Here is a 25,949-nt window from a genome sequence, read left to right on the forward strand (position 1 = left end):
TTCTCATCAGATTCTCAAAGGAAACCTTGACCTTTAAAAGATTACGCAGCATTGCTTTAAGATACTATCTAAACATCCACAGACACGGGCAGTTGTCATAAGGAGTCTGAACTTTATCTATTTCAACTCTTCATTTTATAGCCAAGAATATAGAAAGAAATGGCAGATAACTTGCCCAAGGCCACCTGGCAGGTTTGTGGGGGAGAGCTTTCCAAATTAAGACATTTAACTGAGTGTTTGCTCAAATCAGGATTTGGATCTGGGATTTGGTATGGTGGTCTTTTTAACACATCAAGGATTCGTAATCTGACGTCCTTGGTTGGACTTCAGGATCTATGAACCTGCTCAACTGCATGCAAAATTGGGAGGATATGCATTTTTCCTATGGAAAGAAGTAGGTGCTTAGATCAGATTCTCAAAGAGATTTCGGGCCCAATTAAGATTAGGAAGCACTACAATCCTCTAGGTCAGCCCTCAGCCCTGCCTTCCCTGCAGAACCTGGAGAACTCATGGGTAGAGCTGCTCCCGTTCTGAACTTTGATCAGAATGGGGGTGTATGTACGTGAGGGACAGTGTTCTCTCCTGCACCATGTATCCCCTCCTGATGAGCTGATACCAGTACCTTTCCCAATAACAGGCTCAGAGTGAGACCGTGTCTATGGTGACAGAACTGGGTGTGTTGAACAGGAAGGTTACAGAAACTTCTTGACATCAGCCAAGATGTCAAAGCTGAGACTTTGGACACGCTCAGAACAGTTTCCACCAAGATGGGCTCTGTCTTCTGGGAGACTGAGGGAGCAGGCGAGCCAGCAAGCACTGTTACATGTCATCTTAATTTGGAAAGCATAGAGGGACATTTTTTTAATCAATAGTCAGCCGTTCTCCAGCACCAGGAGTGCAATGCAGTGCTCACTCAGAGCCTGGGGGCAGCTCAGAGATTGACAGGCAGCTTCCTTGTCTGTCACCCAACTTCAGTTTGGCAGCTCATTGACCCTGTCTCTTCTCTGGCTGAAATAAGAGTGATGTGGCAACCACTACCTTTGAAACTCTGGAGAGAACCAAATCCCAAAAAAGAGAGGACAGGAGGAGGGAGAGGCCTGGCCTGGCACATAGTGTGTACCTAGAAAACAGATAAGCATTTTCTAGCTCCTACTAAATTTTGGGTACAATGGGGGAGGAGTAGGACATGATCAGAAATACTCATGCAACAAACATTTTGTGTTTATTGAACAATTACTAAGTGCCAGAAGTAGCACAGGAAACTGTGTGTGTGTGTGCGTGTGCGTGTGTGTGTGTACAGGTGGCGAGTGGGGGGCAATACAGAATTATTCATTCAAGTCATTTAAAATTATTCATTCAAATTACTTAAAGTACCTACTATGTGCTGGGTAGGCTTGGTGCTGGGCATTGGGTGGGGGGAGTTGAGTATAATCACTCACTTATTTGTTGAATGTATATTTACTGAACATCTGAGTGCCCCACACTATATTAGCACTAATGATATAGTGAACCAAATAGACTTGTTCCCATCGTAGTGTCAGGACTCCCTGAAAACAGCATCTCCGGATAGGGAAACTGAGGCAGTAGAGCTTCCCACAGAGGTCTCATTGGTGAGGATGCTGGGCTTTAACACAGCATCCTGACCCAGGCTGGCCCTGCTGAAGGGAGCCACCTCCCTCTCATCCTCTCACACTTCCTCTGGGGCACTGATGATGAGTCATTAATAACAGAATTTTAATGGCAAAAGCACAGCAGTCCCCATCTCTGCCAATGAGGCCCATCCCCCGGGGCTGGATCAAGACCGCAGTGACTGAACAGCCAAGGATTTTTGGTCCCTTGACAACACCTTTCTCACGACTCTGCCATCCTTCCCTTTCCACAGGAGAGGCCCTTCCTTTTTAAACTGGAGAGCTTAAAAATATCCTACCCCCAACCTTTGGCACCCCAAATTGAATCAGTATTTAGCTCAGTAGTGACTGAGTGGGAGGGAGAGCCACTCAGGGAGGGCTGCATCTGGCCTTCACCACAGGACGCCCAGTGGCCAGACTGTGAACCAGCCCTCGGCCCCAGCTATGGCTAGAAAAAGTAGTCAGAAAATCCAAAATGACCACAGAGGGGAGGAGGCTGGGGAGTGGGGCTCCACAGGGAGGGCACACAGTGACATTTCACGCAGAGGGTGCCCCAGGAAGGCCCAAAAGCAATCTGTAGGCAAACGGGCTCTGGGCTCAACTCAGTGAGGGAAAACATTGGGTTAACCAAGTTCTTTACTGGAGGACTTCTTGGAACCTCAAATATGCTGATGTGTATTGTGAATCTATAAAAAGGGGACGTCTGGTGCAGCATTTCCCAAACTTATTTAACCACAGAAACCTTTTTTTGTTTGTTTTTTGGCAGAGAGCTTAGTGCACTGCACAGCTTAAAACCCTGAGCTTGAAACCTCAGGTTTCCTACCCTGCACGGGGCCTTGCACTCAGTGCTGGGGACACTGGAATACAAAGACAAGGTCCCTGCTCCCAAGGAGTGCCATCTGTGGAAGATGGCCACGTGCAGGGTCCAACAGTGGTAAGCCAGTGTGCAGGGCAGCCCTGAAAAGGAGGCAGGGAGCAGGCGAGGAGCTGGAGCTAGAGGACGCTTGGGCTCCCCGGGTGAAAGGGAGGTGCTAGGAAAGTGTGGCAGGACCATTTAGAAGTTGAGAGAGGTGGGGTGGGAAGCAGAGAGGGAAATGTGGACAACTTTCTCCCCTCAAATCTTCTTGCCTTTGAATTGGCCAAGCTGGTTGGTCTCCACTCAAACAGTCATGGGATTGTGGGGGGTGGGCCCTCTATCCCTCCCAGCCCCCACCCTCCACCACATCTATGCTATTCAACTTGGGCTAACATCCAGAAGCCAGGGAATAGCTATTCACAAATTCAGTAATTGGACTCATTAGCACTGACTCAGAAATCTTTTTTTTTTTCCTAAGTCTCTCTCTTGGAGAAGCTTTTAAGATCCTTTACATTGGTTAATGGAGAGTTTAGAGATGAGGACGGAGCCTCAGCTTTCAGCTCCCCCTGCCCGTCTCCCTGGCTCTTCCCAACACATTCAAGGGCAAGAGTGATGAGATAATCCATTATCTGTTTTATTAAACACCTAGACATTTCTGGCACGTTTCCCAACCGGGGACCTCAAAATCTACACTCTCCAGCTTTAAGACTCCTAGCATTCAATCTACATTTACTCTCCCATGGGTAGGACAGTCATAATGCTTTCACATAAAATTGCATTGTGAACTGATGGACAAGAACTCTGGGCCAGGAGTCAGGAGGCCCAGGTCCTCATCCTGGCCCAGCGACTCATAAAGTCATGCAACCATGAGCATCACTGCCTCCTGGGCCAAAGTGAGCACAAAGGTCCTCTCTGTGGTGAAATGCCCTTGCATTTGTCTTGTAAGGTAGGAGGGCAGACACCATTGCCTTTGGTCTACAACTGAGGAAACAATATAGGGAGTCAGGTCACTGCTTCAAGGTGACATGGCCAGGCAAGTGGCAGAGCCAGACCTGGGTCTTCACACACTTTCCTCTTCTTGACTGCACTGGTGCAGGTGCTTAGGGTTTGGGGAAAGGTGGGTGGGTAACTGGCCTCTTCTTCGGGACTCAAGTTGTGATATCTCTCTGAGAACCCACAGGCTCTATCTTTAGGGCTGAGGTGGGAAGTTCTGAAAGTCAAGCAGACACATCCAGGCATTTGGGCAAGAAACTTCTTCCTTCCAAATCAAAGGTGAAATGAAAACGATTATGAGCCCATGGGGGATGAACAGAGGTGAATGGTGGAGGTAGTCTTGAGGATGGCCTAATTCAGTGCTTCCTAAGTGTCAGCCATTCACGGAACCACCGCTATGATTTTTGCTACCTCTCTGGATCTGTGCCCACTTTTACGTTAGGTTTTTCTTTAAACTGAGTCACTATTTTTTTTTTACAGTTAGCTTTATCCTAGACAGAACATCTGTCAAACTACAGGTCAATATGCTAGTCACATTTTTTATATTATACATTAAATATATAACTACTGAAATAGAAAATATTAATTTGAATACCACCTAAAATCTTCTTGTGAACCAGGGATACACAAATCAGACATTGGCAAACAGTAGTACAGATTTAAACGTGGGAAAACCGAGGCATAGGAAGGAAGAAGGAAAGTTATTTGCTCAAAGACAAAGGCTAAGGTGAGCACCAGGGTCTCTGGACCCTTCAGTAGGGTTTTTCATAGGTCACTGAATGCATCCTTTGGTGCACAGACCAGAAATGACTGTGAATGCATCCAAGACTCATCTGTGAGGCTACCAAGTGGGGGGAAAGATCAGTCACTTACTAGCCATGTACGTGAAATTGCTTGGGAACCTGAACTCCCGCTGGAATTTCTACCTGGAAGGCGTTGCTGATGCTCTATTTTTGTTATCCAACCTCCTGCCCCCTCTGGCCCCTAAGAGGCACCAGTGACTATGTTTTATCTCACCTTAGCCAAAACCTAGTCTTACAACACTCCTTTCCAGTGGGTAGGGGTGTGGGGGAATAGCCCTGCTGGAGGCTTCCAGGCTGGCTCCGAGATGCCCACTTCTGCAGAGGAGGCCAAGGTTCCCTGTGCTCGAGGCGTGTGGTAGGCGTGAGGTTCCTGCTAGCAGGGTGTTCAAGCTGCAGAGGGAGGGGCTGGAGAAAGACTTCAGTCCTGTAACTGTCAGGTCGCTGTGCCCCGGGGCTACAAGAAGAGGTGAGAGCAACTCTTACTCATGCTGTATATTCTTGGATTCCTACTTTGGAGCCAGCACTTCTTCAAGGGCTTGGTTCCTCAGGCATTGTTAACTCCCAACCCCAGTGACTTATGACTGAGCAGGGTTCTCAGAGCCCTAGAAGGGTAATTCAGGCAACCTTGGGATATTGTCTCTCCTACCAAATCATCAGAGCAGCTACCATTTGTTCAATACTTACTGTGTTGTCAGGCTGTGCTAAGTCCCTTAGTGTCATCTCATTTCATCCTTATGACAACTTAATGAGTTAGGTGCTACCATTACCTTCATTTTAACAGGTGAAGAAACGGAGGCACAAAGCCATGGAGTCCAAGTTCAGTGACAGTGAGAGTTAAAACTCAGGTTTGACTGGGCGCGGTGGCTCACACCTGTAATCCCAGCACTTTGGGAGGCCGAGGCGGGTGGATCGCCTGAGGTCAGGAGTTCGAAACCAGCCTGGCCAACATGGTGAAACCCAGACTCTACTACAAATACAAAAAATTAGCCGGGTATCGTGGTGGGCACCTGTAATCCCGGCTACTTGAGAGGCTGAGGCAGGAGAATCCCTTGAACCTGGGAGGCAGAGGTTGCAGTGAGCCGAGATCGCGCTATTGCACTCCAGCCTGGGCAACGAGAGTGAAACACCATCTCAAAACAAAACAAAAAAAAAAAAAAAAAAAAACAACTCAGGTTTGTCTGACTCCAAAAGCTGCATTCCTTTTTTTTTTTTTTTTTTTTTTTTGAGACAGAGTCTTGCTCTGTCACCCAGGCTGGAGTGCAGTGGCGCGATCTTGGCTCACTGCAAGCTCTGCCTCCCGGGTTCACGCCATTCTCCTGCCTCAGCTTCCCGAGTAGCTGGGACCACAGGGTCCGCACCACGCCCAACTAATTTTTTTTTTGTATTTTTAATAGAGACGGGGTTTCACTGTGTTAGCCAGGAGGGTCTCGATCTCCTGACCTCGTGATCCGCCAGTCTCGGCCTCCCAAAGTGCTGGGATTACAGGCGTGAGCCACCGCGCCCATCCCAAAAGCTGCATTCTTAGCTACCACTGGGGTTGGAAATGACTAGGAGACCAGAGACTACTGCTACCTACTCATCTGTCACAGAGTACTGAGCTCAGGGAATGAACCTGTTGGCTTGGACTTGGGTCTGTACCTGCAGCCTCCATGGAAAAGAGGGCTCGCAGCCTCTCCTGGGCAGCCTCATTTCCCAGAGCAGCTGACTGCCGGTAACATCTCAAGGCCTCTCCCAGATTCCTCTGCACACCAAGGCCTTTCTCATAGCAAATTCCAAGGTGGTACCTGCTCTGTGAGTCCTAAGGAGAAAATGGACAGACAAACAGATACACACATGCAGGAATGAGGAACTGAAATACTAAGGCAGGAGGAAGGTGAAGTCAGGCATGCCGGGACTTCATCCACGCAGGGTCAAGGCCCAGTCCTGGCCCGTCCCATAGCAAGGGATCCCAACTACGAAATGCCAGAGGCTCAGAGCTCACCCAACACAAAGGAGAGGGGGATCCCTCCACCTGGGGAGATTCCAGCCAGGGCAGTGTGGAGGCTTCTCTTGCATAGGCTGGCTGAAAGCATGCACAAGGAAAGCTACCGGAAACACTCAGCCCGGTTATAGGAAACGTGGGAGTCGGGCTCCTACATTGCCCTGAAACAGCAAGGAGGCGAGGGTGGAGGGTTGTCTTCCCAAAGGCCCTGTGCCTTCCTGAATCTCTGCCTGGGAGGGCTGACAGAAAAAGAAACTCTTCTCCTTTAAAAAGCTATGCTCGGCCTGGGCGCAGTGGCTCACACCTGTAATCCCAGCAATTTGGGAGGCCAAGGTGGGCAGATCACGAGGTCAGGAGTTGTAGACCAGTCTGCCCAACATAGTGAAACCCCGTGTCTAAAAATACAAAAAAAATTAGGCGGGTGTGGTGGTGTGCACCTGTAATCCTAACTACTCAGGAGGCTGAGGCAGGAAAATCATGTGAACCCAGGAGGCGGAGGTTGCAGTGTGCCGAGATCGCGCCACTGCACTCCAGCCAGGGCGACAGTGCAAGACTCCGTCTCAAAAAAAAAAAAAAAAAAAAAGAAAAAAAAAAGCTATGCTCTTTGCCCCAGCTCTGGATCCTCGATTCTCTCTCCTCTCACTGAGAACTATGCTCCTGGGAGGAACAGGAGCAGGTAGAGGCTGGGTGTCCAGCTGCATAGTCAGACTGTCTGTGCTCCCATCACTTACCACTTACCAGCTGTGTTAACTCAGGCACGTGACTCTACCTCATGGTGCCTCAGTTTTCTTACCTATAAAGTGGGATACTAATAGCACCTACCTTATTAGGTTGCTGCAAGGATTAAATACACTATATGAAAAGTGCTTACATTCACTATATGAATCATATTCACTCTCCCAATTAAAAAAACAAAACAAAACACTATTGACTCCCAACCATGGTCCCATTTCTCTTCTACCCTTCACAGTCAAACTTCTGGGAAGAGTTCTACACGTTCTCCCCCTGCTTCTATAACACACAGGCCAAAGTCTCTCCAATAAATACGGCAGACTCATGCCTACAGACCAGGTTACAACACAGCAGTGGACACATGTAAGGCCAAAACACCACCCCTGCAACATTGCTCAGTACAAACCCAGAAAGACACAATTCCCTGTGGGGTGGAAGAGTGTTGGGTCTGAGTCCCAATACAGCGTCACACAGCAGGTGACAGATATCCTTTTGTGCATTTCTCCTGCTAGCATGCTGGTCTGATTAAAGCAGGCCAGCATGCCCACAGTCTTGCCCTGCACATGGATGTGCAGACCTGCCCAACTTTGGAAGGCTCTGTGGGGCTCTTTCAAGGCAAGGCAGGTACAGCAGTGGATACCTGTTGGTGACATTGGTCCCCTTTTGACAGCTACTACAGATACTTTGGGCAACACAGAGTAGACAAGGAAAAGCATTCTGATGCCCAAGAGTTCAATGAAGCTATCAGTGTGTTGGCCAGTAAACAAAGGAAGCAGCAGTCCCCTATGTAGGGAGATTACAGTTCACGCATATATTGCTTGATTTAATCCAAGACTCCTGGTCCTTCAAGATGCAACTCAAAAGATATACTGATCAAATACACTTGAGGAATACAGCAAATTACAGATGGCTTTTTCAGTGATCTACAGTGACATAAAGCTTTGAGACTTCCTGCATTAACTGTTTCACTCAGTATTTCCCAAACTCATCTAATCATTTTTTTTCCTCTTATGACTTATAAACATCTCAGAGAACTAATGCTTCATGGAACACATCTGAATTGTCTGAATGCCAATGACCCCAGTTCACAGACAACCAGACATCCCCACCCACCCCAAACTGAGCAGTGTTCCCTGTTTACTGTCTCCACTTGATGCGTCTTCTGATTTCCCTGGGTTACCATCACTTGTAATGATGCGTTTTTCATGTGTACAGGTTTCACAGCACTGTCACACCTGTTAGTTATCTCAGTTAGATTTTGATCCTCGCAACCACCCTGTGAAGTACCGGACAGGTAAGGCAAGCATTATTATGCTGATTTTAAAGATAAGGAAACAGGTTTGAATCAAGAAGTGACCATGCCCAGTAGTGTGCTGGTAAATGTTGAACAACTGGCTCTCGAGGAGGGAAAAAGCCCTGTTTTGTGGCATTTAGCAATTTCTGTGGTGCAAATATTCCCACCATAGCAGATTTTAAGCTGCCAACAGCTCTCACAGCCTGGTGCAAGCCAGCTCTGGCGTGCTACTGCAACTGCCCACGGGTCGCACAGTAAGTCAGTGAGCACTAAGGCTTGAAGCCAGGCCAAGGCTCCTATCAAACAATCTCCTAAGCACAGAAGAACTCAGTACCAGTTCCAAAATCGCTTCTCTTATCAGGCTTCATCCCCAACATGCTTGTCCACTAGAGATCTCATACCCCATTGTTGGCTGCAAGCCAAAGATATTTCACAGCTCTCTGCTCATCCAGGTAGGGCTCCTTGGTGAAAAGCACCCCGAGGAAAGCTTGGGCCTGTGGTCAAGGAGGAAGGAAAAAAAGGCATCTTGGTCACTTTCAGGTTCCACAGGCCTCAGAGACCTTAAACAGACCCTGTCAAGGGCACTCACCTCTCTCAAGCCTGAGTCTGCAGCCTGCTTCAGCATGGCCACTGCCCTCTGCTGCTCAGGGTTCCACGAAGAGGCTGGGTCTCGTAGTAGGCACCTGGCATAGCGGTACTGAGCCAGGCTGTGGCCCTGGCTGGCAGCCAACTGATAATAAAGGACTGCCTGGGGCAAAGGGAGAAACACTCAGTCGGCTGGCAACTCTGTAAGCACCTTTTGCACTCAGTGAAATTTTTAAAAATTATTTTAATTAAATAATACATAATAATTATAGACTAGTCAGAAAATTCAGATAAGCCAAAACTTAAAAATATAAACCAAAAATAGAAACATAAAATCCCAAGAAATTCAGCCTCCTAAAGATTATTCTTGCTTAAAATTTTAGCGTACAGCCTTGCAAATATCTTCTCACATATATGTGTTAGACATACTCACACACATACATTTTAGACATCTATGCATTTGCACACACATATGTGGGGGGGGCAAAGAGAGAGAGAGACTTAGATCACACTATACTACTTTATAACCTATTTTTTTAACTTTAATAGTACACCATGAATGTCCTTCCCTGACATACAGATCTAGCACATCATTTTAAGGCCCAAATAGATGTAATTAACCGGTTTTCTACTGAAGAAACTTTCAGGTTTTTTTGGGGTTTTTTTTGCCTTCACATACAACTCTAAGAAATACATTCTTACATATAACCTCTTTGTGCTCTTATCCCACTTTTTAAAAATTAATTAATCCATTCATCAAGATGTTATTCTAGGCTGAGGATATAGCTGCAAAGAAGAAAGGCAAAATCTCTGCCCTCCCTGAATTTTGAGTCTAAATTCCTGGAAGTTAGGAGCTTCTTTCTTATTTTTCCTTCGCAGCTGGGCTAGAACCAACTGGAGAAAAGAGGCCAAACTTTCCCCCATCCCTGCCCACTGCTCATTTCTAGACATCAATCTCAGCAGCCCAGCACAGGAGGCGGGCTTGGGGGCAGGGGAATACCTTGCTAATGTCCCTGGGGGTGCCTCTGCCATGCTCATGACACAAGCCCGCATTGTACTGTGCTTTGCTGTAGCCGCTGGCTGCAGCTTTCTGGAAGCAAGAAAAGGCTGCTGTGTGGTCGCCACTCTTCACGTTCTCTGTTCCTGTAAGAAGGCACAGGGCACAAATACAGCTTCCTCAGTGAACTTCCCCACATCCTCAGCCAGGTACCTACAGACTCCTCATCTGATCCTCCTCCCTTTCTTTTTTTGTGCCAGACACTTTACATATATATACATATATATATATATATATATATATATATATATATATATATATTTTTTTTTTTTGAGATGGAGTCTTGCTCTGTTGCCCAGGCTGGAATGCAGTGGCGCAATCTCAGCTCACCACAACCTCCACCTCCTGAGTTCAAACAATTCTCCTGCCTCAGCCTCCCAAGTAGCTGGGTTTACAGATGCCTGACCCCATGCCTGGCTAACTTTTGTATTTTTAGTAGAGATGGGGTTTCACCATGTTGGCCAGGCTCGTCTCAAACTCTTGACCTCAGGTGATCCACCTGCCTTGGCTTCCCAAAGTGTCGGGATCACAGGCGTGAGCCACTGTGCCTGGCCTTTGCATATATTTCTATCTTCTGAATATTTCACTGGTTTGCCATAGACAGCAGTGGGTTCTGCCCTACTATAAACCATTCCTCCTTCTCTTGGTAATAGCACCTAGATTTCCCATTAGGAACAATCCCTCCCCTAGTGCTGTCAATCAATGTGCTTGTGTTCTTCCTAACCACGGAGGTTCTTTCTCAGGAATCTGAACCTTGATCTTGTTGGGACAAGGAGAGAAAACAGCCCTCATAAGTTTATTCTGACAGCAGCATTCTGAAGATACTGTCTATCAGCTGCTGCCTCTTAGGTCTCTGGAGCTTCCCTGATTCCTGTCATTTCTGAGGCTTGGCAGGTCAATAGATCCCAATAGATTCCTTTTGTGTTTAAGTTAGCCAGAGTGGGTTTAGGTTGCTCATAACCAACAAACCCTGACTGATACAAGTGATACTGTTAATCTTGTTTCATGAAGAAATTGGGAGCGGTAATACAGCAGTGTCAAGACCTGAATGCAGGCATGTCCAACTCCAAAGCCCATGCTCTTTTCATTGCCCAAACAAAAAGGAAACAGGAAAGGATCAGGGCACGGCCAATTCTCAACTCAAAGCCTTTGCTTCAACTGTCTCTCCTGCCTGGGATCTCTCTTTCAGCCTCCACCATCAAAGCTCCCATCCTGTGTCTGCTCTAGAACCTTCAGACCACACTCAAACTTTAAACACTTTTTTGGCACTTACTTAATATACCAAGCCTTTTTCTACAAACCAAACTGTTTCAAAAGTACAAGTCCTGTCTCCTCAATTAGACTTAAAATCCTGGAGGCAGAAGCAGAAAAAGAATGTAGAAGAAATAACTTTGCCTAGGGTGAAGGCGCCATACAAATGCAAAACATGATTATGGCTTATGCTCCTTTTGCGTTCTGCCACCGTGCCAAGCGCTTGCTGAATAAATGAATATATGAATGAAGGGATGGGCAAGAAAATTCTGAGAAGAGACTCTTTGCCCATCAAAATCACATAAAGCTAATGAGGGAGAAACCAGGTTCCATTCATCCAGCAGTGAATTAAATAAAGTTTGCCTCCCTGCTGCCTGAAAACTCACTGTCCAGGGTTGACAGAGCCCTCTGCCCTTGGGGAGAAGACTCAAGATTGCAAAGGATCCCACCATCCTCCTGTTTCCCACCTGGCTCATTAATATAGCCAGATCCATCTACTCTTCTTGCTCCCTTCTTTCTCTCATCTAGACGACGCCACTGACACGTTTTGTTCAGCCATCACCAACAGCGCCTACCTCGTCTCCTTTTTCCCCTCTGGCAATCCTACAATCCATGTCTGTCTACATGGCAGCCAGAGAGATCTTTGGAAAAGTACATCAGATCATGTGACTGCCCCCTTCCCTGCTCCTGCTTAAAGCCCTCCAAAGACTTCCTGTCTCCCTTAGAAAATCCACACTCTTTACTGTGGCTCCGAAGACCTCACCTGATCTGACCCCTGCCTGCTTTTCTGGCTTTGTCTCCTTCCGCCCTTCCCAAGATCTCTAAGCTCCAGCCACACTCACCTTTCTTTTGTTCCTTCAGCAATCAAAATCCAATCCTGCCTCAGGACTTTTGCGCTTACGGTTCCCACCACTTGGAAAGCTCTTTCTCCAGATTGAAACAAAAGTGGCTGTCTTTGTGACAGGTCTTAGATCAAAGGTCTTCTGCTCAGTGAGGACTTCTAAATCAAAAACTGCTCCTTGCTCAAGTCACTAACACATTCCTTTGTTTTATTTTCTTCATAACATCTATCAACATCTGAATTCTCTTTTTGTTTCTCAATTATTGTTTTTCTGCTCCCTGAGAATAAGGACTTTGTCTTGTAAATCACTGTATCCCCAGTACCTAAAATAGGAACTGGCAAAAGATAAATGCTCAATAAATTTGTTGTGAATGAATCCCAGCCTCTTGCCTATCTGCCCACTAGACCCCAACAGATGCTGTGGGAAGTCTGAGTCTCCACATTAGAAGGCCTAAAATGAGCCAAGTTACTGCAAAGAACAGGACAAATAGTGGAAGGGTATTTGGAGTCCCCACATGAGGGTAAGAGGTTCCTGTTCACACATAGAGGATCTGCTCCAAACCCCAGGAGCCTGTTCTTTCCTAGGTGTGGCAGAGAATGGTACGTGCCCTCCAAGATTTATTTTTTCCTTCATACACAGTAACTAGTCTCCTCTGTGGCGAGGTGTGGCCATGTGCCTATATTCTGGACAAGGATTTGTGCAACGTCTAGATTAAAGGGAAGCAGTGATCCCTACCTTGCCCCGTCCAGCTGGCTAGAATATGGACAGCAGGACAGAAGCTGGAATTGCCGAACTGCGCCTCAAGATGGGAGCCAGTTTTAAAAATGGCAGGCCACATTTGCATAAGAATGGGTCCCTGCCATGCCAGATTTGGTCTATCTACCTGGGAGAAAATAAAATCTCTCGTTTAAGCCACTCCCTATCCTGACTATATTTGACCTACCTCATACCGTTTCCATTTTCCCACCCTCCTGCCTTGGGGCAGGGTCCATTTGGTTACCCAGGAAGTTGAAAGCGATGGAAACACTGAGCTGGAAGAGCTGCTGAACGGAAGTCACAGCCTCCTCAAGGGAAAGAGTTTTTGATTTATCTTGTTCCTGGGAAAGAAATATAAAAGACTCACCAAGGGATGGTTTACCGGGATTGCCACCTGCCCAAGAGAATGTTATGGGGATCCAGGTGGCCAAATCTGGATAATACCTTTTCACCAGTGGGCTGAGGCTGGGCTGGTTTTGCCTTGGACTCGATGCTACTACTGGCATGCAGGAAGCCAAAATCACTGGGACCTGCAAGGGAAAGGCCGACACCCGGCCAGGGAAAAGCAGAAAGTTGTACTTCTTTTCTCCGACTCTCCCAGTCTACCCAGGCTTTCCAGCCAGCACCCTTGCCAGGAACCGAAATAACCCTGAATCACCTCACAAGGCATGGGACCTCACAGGAGTGCCAATTCCCTTCGCAGCAAACAACGTCCATCTGCCTAGCTCGCCACCACCGCCCCCTGCCTTCTGCTGATTCCATGAGGCAGGGACATACCTTCCTCAGAGGGGTCCTGAGGATGAGCTGCTCTCAAAGAGTTGTGTGAGAAGTTCCGGGGCTGAGCTGAGGCTTCTTCCTGGCCAAGCCTGGGTTCCCTAAGGCCAGTGTGCCTGGGAGCTGGGCCATCAGGGCTGGGGAGGATGTGTTGTCGCAGTGCTGGAAAGAGCCAGCAAGAGTAGTCAGGTCTGGGCCAGGCGCGATGGCTCACGCCTATAATCCCAGCACCTTGGGAAGCCGAGGCGGGTGGATCACCTGAGGTCAGCAGTTCAAGAGAACAGCCTGGCCAACATGGTGAAACCCCATCTGTATTAAAAATACAAAAAGTTAGTGAGGTGCAGTGGCACACGCCTGTAATCCCAGCTACTCAGGAGGCTGAGGCAGGAAAATTGCTTGAACCCAGGAGGCGGAGGTTGCAGTGAGCCAAGATCACACCACTGCACTCCAGCCTGGGTGACAGAGCAAGACTCTGTCTCAAAAGAAAAAAAAAGAGTGATCAGGTCAGAAGAGGATCAGTGCAGGCTGCTCGGGCTTGACTGAGTCCTCCCTGAGGTTTTAGAGGCCATAGGAAGAATTTTGAAACTCCTGTGACACTTCCTTCACACTCCTCCTCCTGTGTTTCCTTGGCTTCCCTCCAGAGGAGTCTAGAGGGGCCTGTATTTGTGCTGATCTCCCACCCTAAGCATCAATCACTCCTCTGCCTAAATTCTTCAGTGGCAGGGAGACATCTACCTTACTCACTGTTGTAGCCCCAGTACCTAGCACTTTCTTTGATAGCAATATCGCTAATGATTATCATCATAATAAGGACAAGAACTAATGCTTAAACTAACGATTACTACACACTTACTATGTGTCAGGCACTGCCCTAAGTCCTTGACATGTATTAACTCATTTAGTCCTCCCAAGAAACCTATGGGGTGGTTTTATTATTACCCCAATTTATAGATGAAGAAACCAAGGCAGAAGGAAGTTAAAAGTGACTTGTTCAGGGACATAAGACTAGTATGCAGCAATTTTGGGACTTGAACCTCTATAATCTGACTCTAGAGCCTCAACCACTAGGCTATGTTGCCTCTGCACCATGGCACATAATAGGTGCTCAATAAAGATTCCTTTATTGATGAATGACTGAGTGACTGACCAGAGAATAATTTAACTGGTTGAATGTGGGCCAGGAAGCCACACCCAGAATCTAAAGTAGTCTGGACCCTGTGGGCCTCCCTCAGTTGGAGGTGATGGGAGGAAATGGAAAGACACTGAGGGGCAGGTGTGGCCCACGCCCTGGGTGGATAGAACTTCCCCACATTCCTCTTCCTCTGACTTCAGATAGGAAAGGCAAGGAGCTGCTGATGGCTCTTTTCCTGAGGTGTGTCCAGAGACGCTTCCTGGCCCAGAGAAACTCCCAGCCCAGCCCTCCTGTCCCCAGGACTGAGAACTCACAGGAGCATGGGTGCCACAAGGGAGATGAGAGGAAACGGTCCAGGGGACTGTGCCAGGAGCAGTGTTCTACCCGCTGAGGTCCTGCTGGCAGGGATGCCTGGAAGTGGATTTGCCTTGCCAGCTGCAGGGCCAGCACGGCCAGAGTGCCCTGGGAAAGACAGCATGTTTAAGGACACGGTCCTTCACCAGTCAACTCCATCAGACCCTGCCTTACATTCAAACATCACTTCCTCAGGAAATCCAGGTGGGGCAGCTCCCCGACTACAAACTTTCACAACACCCTAACTTCTCTGGAGCCCTGAACACACTGGCATTTAAACAATCATCTCTACAGTTATTTATCTAAGGTCTGTCTCTCCTGTTAGTCTATAAGCACAACATGGGCAGGGACCAAGTATGTTTTACTCACCAATGTATCTCTGGTGCCCAAGTATAGCACAGTGCTAACACATAGTAGGGACCTAATAAGTACAAATTGAATAAATCCTTGATCAAGTGACTAAATAAGCGAAGACTAAGCAGGCAAAAAGATAATGGGGTAGGTTGGCGCCTAATTGCAAATATAGCAACAGGTCAGAGTTCCCCATTAGGCTCTCTTTCCAGTCTTGCACAACCCCTCCTTCCACCAACTCCCATTCCCCCAATGAAGTCACCCCAGCACACACACATCTCCAGGTGTAAGCTTTGTAAAGCTGTTTCTTCTCTGACAGGTCTGCAGAAGACCTGAGCTAGCTCTTATCCCAGAGACTGCTTGGTTTTCCCTGTCTCTTGTCTCTCCTTATGTTATGCTTAAGAAGGTTGACCCAGGGTCTGGTGCAGTGGCTCATGCCTGTAATCCCAGCACTTGGGAGGCTGAGGCAGGCAGATCACTTGAGGCCAGGAGTTCAAGACTGGCCAACATGGAGAAACTCTGTTCCACTAAAAATACAACAGTTAGCCAGGCATGGTGGGGCACACCTGTAATCCCAACTACTCAGGAGGCTGAGGCACGAAAAATTGCTTGAACCTGGGAGGCAGAGGTTGCAGTGAGCCAGGATCACACCACTGCGCTCCAGCCTAAAAAAACACACAGGTTGACCCAGATACTTACTTGTTGCTCCAGGCACTGCATACAATAGCAAGTAAGACAGACATAATTTCTGCCCTCATGAAGTTTACATCTTGTGTTTAGAAAGACAAAACACAACTACAGAGAGAAATACAATAACTACTAGTGATGTTAAATGCCAAGAAGGAAACTAATCAGAGAGCTACACAGAGCATAAGAGGGGTGCTGACAAGACAAGGAGTCAGGGAAAGCCTGTCTGTGGGGTTGACGTGTGGTCTAAGGCCAGAAGAAAAGGCACCAGCATTGTGAAGAACAGAAACAAGTATCTATGGTACTGAGGACAGCTTGCGTGCAGACCCTTTCATATGAGCAGTAGTGACAGAGCACAGGGATGGCATTGGGACTTCTGGAATCCAGGCCCACTTCCTACTTCTCACTATGGGACAGCCCTAGGGCTCAGATCTTCCTTGGCAACATGGGAAAATGCTCCTCTCTTCAGGGTATGATATGGCCTTAGTCCACAGCTCCCCATAGGGGGTAACCTTGTCATGGAGACATCCCAGGCTCAGCTCTGCTGATGACACCAATTTATAGATGTGAAAGCCAAGGGTCACAGAGGTCAAGTCATTTGTCCAAAGTACACAGCATGAAAGCAGCAGGGATGAGCTGTGACAAACATGAGAGTGATGTGTGTGTCAACTTCATTCAGAAGACCTCATAAGCAGAACTTCTACCTGGAACGTTGCCTGAAAAGCAAAGACTCTGCCCTATGAGACCTAGTGTTCACTAGTAAGAATCTGACCTTATAGATCAGGTTCAACAAATATTTATTGAGCAACTATTACGGGCTAGGCTCTGTATTTGATGCAGCAACCAAGCAGTAGAACATGAACTCCAGAGTTAAATCTGGCTCCTCTACTTAACAGGTATCTACGCCTGTCACCTAATATTTCAGAGCCTGAGATTCCTCATCTGTAAAATGAAGGTGATATTTCCCTTCTAAGATTTTTGTAAGGATTACACAAGATAATGCATGTATAATACTTTACATTAATAAATAATGCTATGAGGCTGGGCGCAGTGGCTCACTCCTGTAATCCCAGCACTTTGGGACGCTGGGATGGGTGGATCACTAGGTCAGGAGTTCAAGACCATCCTGGCCAAAATGGTGAAACCCCGTCTCTACTAAAAACACAAAAATTAGCCAGGCGTGGTGGCGCGTGCCTGTAATCCCAGCTACTTGGGAGGCTGAGGCAGGAGAATTGCTTGAACCCGGGAGACGGAGGTTGAAGTGAGCTGAGATCATGCCACCGCACTTCAGCCTGGATGACAGAGCAAGACTCTGTCTCAGAAAAAAATAATAATAATTTTAAAATAAAAAAAAATTAAAAAATGATGCAATGTATTATTATTTATTGTAAGATCCATGAAGGCAAGAATATATCTATCTTGTTCTCTGCTATGTCCGTAGTGACTAGCAAAAATGCCTGGCCCAGAGGAGGTGTTACATGTTTACTGAATGAAATGAGGAAAACATACATGGCAGGGGTGGAGAAAGTGGCAATATCTCCTTGAATATGCTCCAATACCATGGGTTACTTGTTAAATGGACACAGTGATTCCCTAGCCCTTGTTCCAGGTTAGGCTGTATACCCATGCAAGATCATTCTCATCTACACTAAAGGTCAAGGACGAGGCTGGGGAAGCCTTACCCAAGATATGGCATCCCATAGGGTGTTCGGGGAGACACAGGAAGACATCCACTGGAAGGCATCCTTCCATCCATGGGACCTTGGACCCCCGCTCGTGCCTGGGCCATGGGGACCTGACCTAGATGATGAAATAAGAGGCTGTCAAGTAGGGCCAAAGGGAGACCAGGGACTGGGTGTGGTGGCTTACACCTGTAATCCCAGCAATTTGGGAGGCTGAGGTGGGTGGATCACGAGGTCAGGAGTTCAAGACCAGCCTGGTCAAGATGGTGAAACCCCGTCTCTACTAAAAATATAAAAATTGGCTGGGTGCAGTGGCTCACACTGTAATCTCAGCACTTTGGGAGGCTGAGGCAGGCGGATCATGAGGTCAGGAGATCAAGACCATCCTGGCTAACATGGTGAAACCCCGTCTCTACTAAAAATACAAAAAGAATTAGCCAGGCGTGATGGTACATGCCTGAAATCCCAGCTACTTGGGAGGCTGAGGCAGAAGAATCGCTTGAACCCAGGAGGCGGAGGTTTCAGTGAGCCAAGATTGCGCCACTGCACTCCAGCCTGGGTGACAGAGCGAGACTCTGTCTCAAAAAAATAAAATAAAATAAAAATTAGCAGGGTGTGGTGACGGATGCCTGTAATCCCAGCTACTCGGGAGACTGAGGCAGAGAATTGCTTCAACCTGGGAGACGGAGGTTGCAGTGAGCCAAGATTGCGCCACTGCACTCCAGCCTGGGCGACAGAATGAGACCCCGTCTCAAAAAACAAAAAAATTAAAAAAAAAAAAAAGGGCGACCGGGGAGGAAATGAGTGGTAAAATGGCAGTATCTTACCTGTCAAGGTTAGGCACAGGAACCAGCAAAGTGGAGGAGGTAGTCTGAGGCCCATCTGGGCTGGTGGACTTAGGAGTCACTCTCCAGAGGCTAGGTCCCAGTGTACGGGGAAGAGCTGTACAGAACAACCAAAACTCAGGCACCTCAACAAGAACCCAGGAATCACTGTCATCTGCCTCAGCAGAGGTTCTTAAACATGGATACACATGGGAATCTTTTGTCTACTACAGATTCTAGGGTAGTACCCCAGAACAAACAAACTAAGATTTCTCAGAGTAGAGCATCACATTTTTTAAAAGCGCCCATGTGATTCTGCTGCTCTCCTGTGGATGCCAACCACTGTTCTAAGATGATCAAACGTTCATACATATACTCTCACTAATGTTTGGGGCTCTTTGACTCTAAACCTCTCCTCTCTTCACTGGCTATGCCTACTGCATTGGCCCCTAATCCTCTTTCATTCATTCAGTACACCATCTCCGGCCATTGGACTCCTCCCCTTCCCAACAGTCCCACCATCTCCTTGGACTCCACCCTCTTCTAGCTAAGCCCACCCACATCTCAAATTCCAACAGCCCCTGACTTCCCCGCCCTCTTTCAGGCCCCGCCTTCCTTAGCTCTAACCCCGCCCACGATGGCTTCGGCTGTTTCCTCGGGCCCGCCCCCCCTCCAGTTCGGTCTTTGCGGCCCAGAGTGACGCTGGTTGCCTGGACGTCCCTTACCTCGGCCCAGGAGTCCCGGGAGGCGCCACATGTCGCTGCCAGCACCACAGACAGCTCGCAGCCGAAAGCGCGAGGTCAAACCTCGGGAGAGCGGCTAGAGAGGCCGCCGCGATGCTCGGAGTGGTCGAATCCCCGAGGAAGCTCGGAGCTGGCCAATTAGAAGGGAGCCCGGCCGGAAAGACGGCGCTGCAGAGAGGAAGTGCAGGGCGGAGGCGTATTCGGTGCCAGCTGGGAGGTGACATGCGGCAAGGGCATGGGGATGTGGGCCCAGGCTTCCGTAGGGGATGTCCTTGGCGTTCCCAAGCCGAGGCAGGGGACCGCAGGTGGCGAAGCGAGCCGCCCGGAAGCGGGACCCTTGAGAAGCGGGGCTGGAGCGGCTTCAGGGGAGCAAGAGGACCTTGCAGACCGTGAGGCCGCGAACGAGGAAAGGCTTCCCCAGGCCCTAGGCTTGAGGAGGTGGGAATAACCAGACTCCGTGGGCGGAGGAGAGGACCCCCGGGGTCCCACAAACGAAGCCAGTAGGCCGGGCTTCCGTTCAAGGCCACCTGCCTGAAGAGGCCAGGCCAGGGCCCGACTGCGTAGGCGATGAGAACCGCACAGGGCAAGGCTTTGATTCTGGGTTCTAGCTCCGGCCCAGCTTTATCTCACTGTGCAGCTTCATGCCAACCCCTTACCTTGTCCGGGCCGCAATACGCGCCAGATAGGGTCAAATGGAATGACTGATCTGACAGGCTGAGATTCTTGGGTAGCTCCTTTCAAAATACCTGAGACACCACCCGCGCCCTATTAGAACCCTCGTCTTCAGACGTGGCAAAAGTTATGTATGTGTTTGTTCTTTTGTGGAAAAGAATAGTTCCGGCTGGGTGCGGTGGCTCACGCCTGTAATCCCAGCACTTTGGGAGGCCGAGGCGGGCGGATCACCTGAGGTCAGGAGTTTGAGACCAGCCTGGCTAACATGGTGAAACCCCGTCTCTACTAAAAATACAAAAATTAGCTGCGCGTGGTGGTGGGCGCCTGTAATCCCAGTTACTCTGGAGGCTGAGGCAGGAGAATTGCTTGAACCCGGGAGACGGAGGTTGCAGTGAGCCGAGATCGCGCGTGGGCGACAGAGTGAGACTCCATCTCAAAAAAAAGGAAAAAAAAAAAATAGTTCGTTTCACCACACTTGAATCCGTGAAATAACGGAGCTCACATTCAAGTGTAGTAAGATGTTTAGATTTCCTCCCTATCCCCTTCCTCCAGGTATGTGACTTTAAGGTGGGTGGAAGTCGCTACCTGGGGTAAAAGTGTACTGGGGGCACTTCTAGACCGAGGCATGTGGCTTGAAAGTTGTATTAATATGTTAAACAACTTTTTTTTTTTTCTTTTGAGACGGATTCTCTGTCGCCCAGGCTGGAGTGCAATGGTGTGATCTCGGCTCACTGCAACCTCCGACTCCCAGGTTCAAGCGATTCTCTTGCCTCAGCCTCCCAAGTAGCTGAGATTACAGGCGCCCGCTACCACATCCTGCTAATTTTTGTATTTTTGGTAGAGACGGGGTTTCACCATGTTGGCCAGGCTGGTCTCGAACTCCTGGACCTCAGGTGTTCCTCCTGCCTTGGCCTCCCAAAGTGCTGGGATTACAGGCTTGAGCCACCGCGCCTGGCCGTTAAAGAACTTTTGAGCCATATATCAGCCTGTCCTAGGATCTGAGAAGACAGATGAGGAAAGAGCATTTGTGGCCTCCAGGAACACGGTCCAGTGGATTAGTAATGGGCTTTGGAGTCCCACAAATCTAGGTTGGAATCACAGCTTGCTTACTTCATAGGTATGTTATCCTGTACAGGTTGCTTAACCACACTAAGTCTCAAGAGCTTCATCCGTAAAATAGGGAAAATACCTCATGCAATTGTTGTGAGGTTTAAATAAAATAATGTGTTAAAAATGTTTAACTTGGTGTTTCGGGAATACCCTTCAAAAAATAAAAAATAAATAAATAAAAATGTTTAGCATAGTTCCTGGCACATAGTAAAAGCCCAGTAAGTGTAAGTTGCTATTAATTATAGTAGTAGGAGAGGTAAGTAGGCAAGTGTAATAGATTAGATTCCCATAGAAGCATGAGCAATGGGTTGTGGGATCCCTTGGAAGGCTTCAGAAAAGTAGTTGCATTTGAGCAGGGCCTTTAAATATGAATAAGAGCTTGCTGGATGGAGAAGGAAGAAAGGCATTGCAAGCAGAGGAAACAATAAATAAAGGCCCAGAAGTTTGAATGTTGGGCAGCTATTCAGAAATAGCCTCGCTTCGGGATTTGGGACGGCAACCTTTCACATTCCTTGTGTTGCTGTCCCCAAAATAAAGTAACAAACAAGTATGCTGGTTCAGCTGTGTTCTTCCTCCTGTGTCTTTCGTACCCTCCTTCCTTTCAGGCTATCCATAGTTTGTGTCATTTCTCAAGGCTCAGCCCAATCCCAGCTCTTCAGTGTAGACTCCTCAACTGTTTGAGCCCTCCCTGCTCCCTACTTTTCCCAGTTCCTATAGCACTTACTTTCTTACTACACAGTCTAGCAGTAATTATATGCTGTCTTGGTATTTATCTCATTTGTGTAACTCTAGCCTTCCCGGTTCTCTCCTTTGAGGACAGGAATAGCATTTTCCTATTCCGTGTCCCACATAGGGCTTGACGTAAATTGTCAGCCCAAAGAATATGTCCAAACAATCCCTGTTGACAGAACATCTTGTACTAATGATTATTACAGCCAGGGGTACCAGACCCCAGCCAGGGATTTACTGAGTTGAGTGGAAATGTATTCATTGCACATACAAACATTCATTGAGGGCTCTCCCTGTTTGAAGCTAGTTGAAAAGTTTTGAAGGAGAGACTAGGACATCTGTCCCCATGTATAGAATGGCATTATGGCATCTCTTGTCCCCATAAACGGAGACATCAGCAGACCACTTGTGTGAGGGTAGATGGCGAGGGTGGCTGGAGCCCACAGCAGATCACCTGTTCAGTGCAGGTCACGGGAGCACTGTTGGTTGAATGGCAGCTGCCTCAACTGCCAGACCCCAAACTCTGTGGTTTTGGATTGTGGCTTAGTCCCTCTACACAGTCCCTCAAGTTGACTCAATCCCTCCACAAAGGTAAACTGACATTGGGAACCTATTGCCTGCTATCCAGTTAATCACCTTTCATGATGACTACACATGCCATTGTGTACTTTGTGTAATCTCACTACAGTGAGTATTCTAGATACTTGTTGCCTTCATTTTTGTAGGCATTCTTAATTTGCATTAATCAAATATATGATAGCTTATTTAGTGCTAAAGGAGATGCTAAGTACATAACAATTTTAAAACGTGGATGTGGGCTGGGCGCAGTGCCTCACGCCTCTAATCCCAGCACTTTGGGAGGCCGAGGTGGGTGGTTCACGAGGCCAGGAGTTCAAGACCAGCCTGGCCAACATGGTGAAACCCCATCTCTACTAAAAAAAATACAAAAAATTAGCCAGGCGTGGTGGTGCGCATCTGTAACCCCAGCCATTTGGGAGGCTGAGGCAGGAGAATCGCTTGAACCCAGGAGGCAGAGGTTGCAGTAAGCATAGATCGCGCCATTGCACTCTAGCCTGGGCGACAGGGCAAGACTCTGTCTTGAGGAAAAATTAAAAAAAAAAAAAAATCATGGATGTGGTCCTTGCCCTCACAGAAAATGGCCTAGGAGTGCAAACAAAGTCAGTAGGCAATTAAAATACAGAGTGGTGTTTTAGTTACTTATTGCAGCATAACAAACACCCCAAAATTGAGCGGCTTAAAACAATCATTATCTCTCACAGTTCTGCAAATTGACTGGGCTCAGCTGGGCAATTCTGCTGGTCTCACTTGGGGTCTCTCATGAGGTTGTAGTCAGACGGCAGTCATATGAAGACTCAAGTAGGGCATTGGAAAGGCTGGGCCTCTTTCTCCATGTAGTCTCAGGTCCCGTCTGCTCCACATGACCTCTCCAGCTGTGTCGCTGAACTTCTTACACAGTGGCTCAGAACTTCCAAAAGTACACAAGTGGAAGCTGGCAGGAACTGGCATAGCATCACTTCTGCACTCTGTTGGTTAAAGCGACTCACAGGGTCAGCCCAGAATCGGTGTGGGAGGGGAAAACACAAGGTCACAAATACTGGGAAGTAGACTTTGGAGACAAGCAAGTGCTGTGGTGAAGAAAGTACAGAGTGCTATGGGAACACCCAGGGAAGGCCCATAACCTAGGCATAGAAGTCAGGAAGACTTCCTGGAAGCAGTGATGCTAAATTAACCTGAATGATGAGGCCTGGAAACTAACCAGGTGAAGAAGAGGAAAAGAAACCCAGTTCAGGCAGGGAACACAGCTGATAAAAAGTTCCAGAGAGGCAAAGAAAGCACAATTTAAGATCACTGTAGCTGGAGCCGGGAGGGAGGTATGGAGTCATGGCGATGGGGTGGTGATAGGCCTTTAGTCCGGAGAGGTAAATAGCGGAAGGTCATAACGCCTTGTAAGCCCGAAAAACGTTTGGACTCTGTCCTGAAGGCACCGGACATCTAGGAAGGGTTTTGGCAGGGGAGTGACCAGGCCAGAGGGATCCAAGAAAGGCTATTGGCTGCTGTGTTAGTGGGGGTCAAGCCCTCATTTTCACCCTGTCCCTTCTAGGCCAGTGACCTCACCTTCAGCACTGAGAAAGCTGAGTCATCACCTCAGCACTGATACTAGTACTAGCTCTTCTTGCTTTTGCTTTTTATTAGTGGGATTTTGTTTTTATTTATTTATTTTTTTAGATGGAGTCTCGCTCTGTCGCCCAGGCTGGAGTGCAGTGGTGCAATCTCAGCCCATGGCAACCTCTGCTTCCTGGGTTCAAGCAATTCTCCTGCCTCAGCCTCCTGAGTAGTTGGGATCACACACCCAGCTAATTTTTGTATTTTTAGTAGAGACGGAGTTTTGCCATGCTGGCCAGGCTGTTCTCGAACTCCTGACCTCAGGAGAGGAGGTCTGACCAAAGTGCTGAGATTATGGGTGTGAGCCACCACACCTGGCTGGGATTTTTCTTATAAAACAGTGCAAATGCCTTTATACAAATATTTTTGTTTTAATTGCTTTTTAAAGAACATATCATAGAAAACCTACCTGGTAGGGATCTGGACATGGGGTTGGTCGGGGTCAATTTATTTTATTTTTTGAGTTGGAGTTTCGCTCTTATTGCCCAGGCTGGAGTGCAATGGCACGATCTCGGCTCACCACAACCTCCACCTCCCGGGTTCTAGCGATTCTCTTGCCTCAGCCTCCCAGGTTGCTGGGATTACAGGCATGCGCCACCACACCCAGCTAATTTTTGTGTTTTTAGTAGAGACAGGGTTTCACCATGTTGGTCAGGCTGGTCTCGAACTCCCGACCTTAGATGATCCGCCCGCCTCGGCCTCCCAAAGTGCTGGGATTATACGTGTGAGCCACCACGCCCAGCCAGGGATCGAGTTATACTTAAGTGTGACGTATATTAAGGAAGAGCCCACTGGCAAGGAGCATAGAGCAAGCCAAGCTCAGTGGATTTGACCCCTCAGATAAATAATGGTCGTCGAAAAGCTCCTACTCTAGTAAAAAGCCAAATAATACTAAAGGCTTATATCGAAAGACAGCAGACCTCTGCCACACGCTCTCTACCCTCTAATCCTGCTCTCTAGAGTCAATTATTTTCAACTCTGTGAAGTGTCAGAAAGCAGCACAGGAGAGCAGGGGTTCTAGAATTGAATTGTCTAGCATCCAACACAGCTGTCTCCCTTAGCAGCTGGGTTATCTTGGTCAAATTCATCATAATATCTTTTCCCTCAGTTTCTTCATCTGTATGATGGGAATGATAATTGTATTCTTCTTATGAGATGGCACAGTTAAACTGCTGGGCACATGGTCTATAAATTGTAGCTGTATTTGATGATGACGAAGAAGAATCTAACTTAATAGCAGCTGTGAGTACACCTAGATGTTAGCTGCACACTAAACAAATAAATGTAAGGCATGTTTATGATTTGGCGGAAATGACAAGAACACAGTCTCAGTTGGAGAGGTCTGTCTCTTCCCTTTGTTCTAAGGCTAAACTCTGTTTGTTCTCAGTCCCATTTCCTTCCTGTCCCTTTTAGAACTTTGTCTCTATAATTATCCTGACCCTCATGCCAAAGCATACATCTTTCTCCTACCTTTTTTCTTTCCACCTGTGAAATATACACAGGCCTTTCCAATCTTGGGGGAAAAATCCTTTACTTGATCCTCCTGCCCTTTTCAGCTACCATTCTGTTTCTTTCTCCCTACTGCCAGATTTCTTAATTAAGTAACACACATGCTACCTTCCATTTCTGCATGACTCCTTCACTTTTCAGCCTTGTCTCCCAGCTTCCATCTCTGTTCTTCTGATACAGGGGTCACTAGGGTCATCAAAGACCACCTCATTAACCACCAGTGGACCTTTGCTCAATCAGACACCTTGACCCAGAGCACTTGACTCAGTTGACCATCCACTCCTTAAATCTTACACACAAAACCTCATCATCTGCTTCCATTTTTCTGCTATTGTGTAGTTTCCCCAAGCCACCCAGGAAAGGAATCTTGAACTCATTGTTGGATCAACTCTTCCTTCTCTGCCCTCCCCCATACTAGTT

General features: G+C 47.7%; 1 protein-coding gene across 1 annotated transcript; it reads right to left on the reverse strand.

The window, feature by feature from the left end:
* Nucleotides 1-1,203: 1,203 nt before the first annotated feature.
* DELE1 (DAP3 binding cell death enhancer 1) lies at nucleotides 1,204-20,170 on the reverse strand. The gene is made up of 12 exons (XM_030827330.1): nucleotides 19,308-20,170; nucleotides 18,586-18,700; nucleotides 17,759-17,876; nucleotides 14,999-15,146; nucleotides 13,556-13,714; nucleotides 13,223-13,308; nucleotides 13,023-13,119; nucleotides 9,873-10,015; nucleotides 8,877-9,035; nucleotides 8,689-8,781; nucleotides 5,919-6,078; nucleotides 1,204-4,734 (listed from the first exon to the last, which is right to left on the reverse strand). The coding sequence occupies exons 1-12, from the start codon at nucleotides 19,336-19,338 to the stop codon at nucleotides 4,496-4,498; spliced, it is 1,548 nt and encodes a 515-aa protein (XP_030683190.1). The 5' UTR covers nucleotides 19,339-20,170; the 3' UTR covers nucleotides 1,204-4,495.
* Nucleotides 20,171-25,949: the final 5,779 nt, after the last annotated feature.

This window comes from Nomascus leucogenys, chromosome 2 (assembly GCF_006542625.1).
Source record: "Nomascus leucogenys isolate Asia chromosome 2, Asia_NLE_v1, whole genome shotgun sequence".
NCBI classification, from domain to species: domain Eukaryota; kingdom Metazoa; phylum Chordata; class Mammalia; order Primates; family Hylobatidae; genus Nomascus; species Nomascus leucogenys.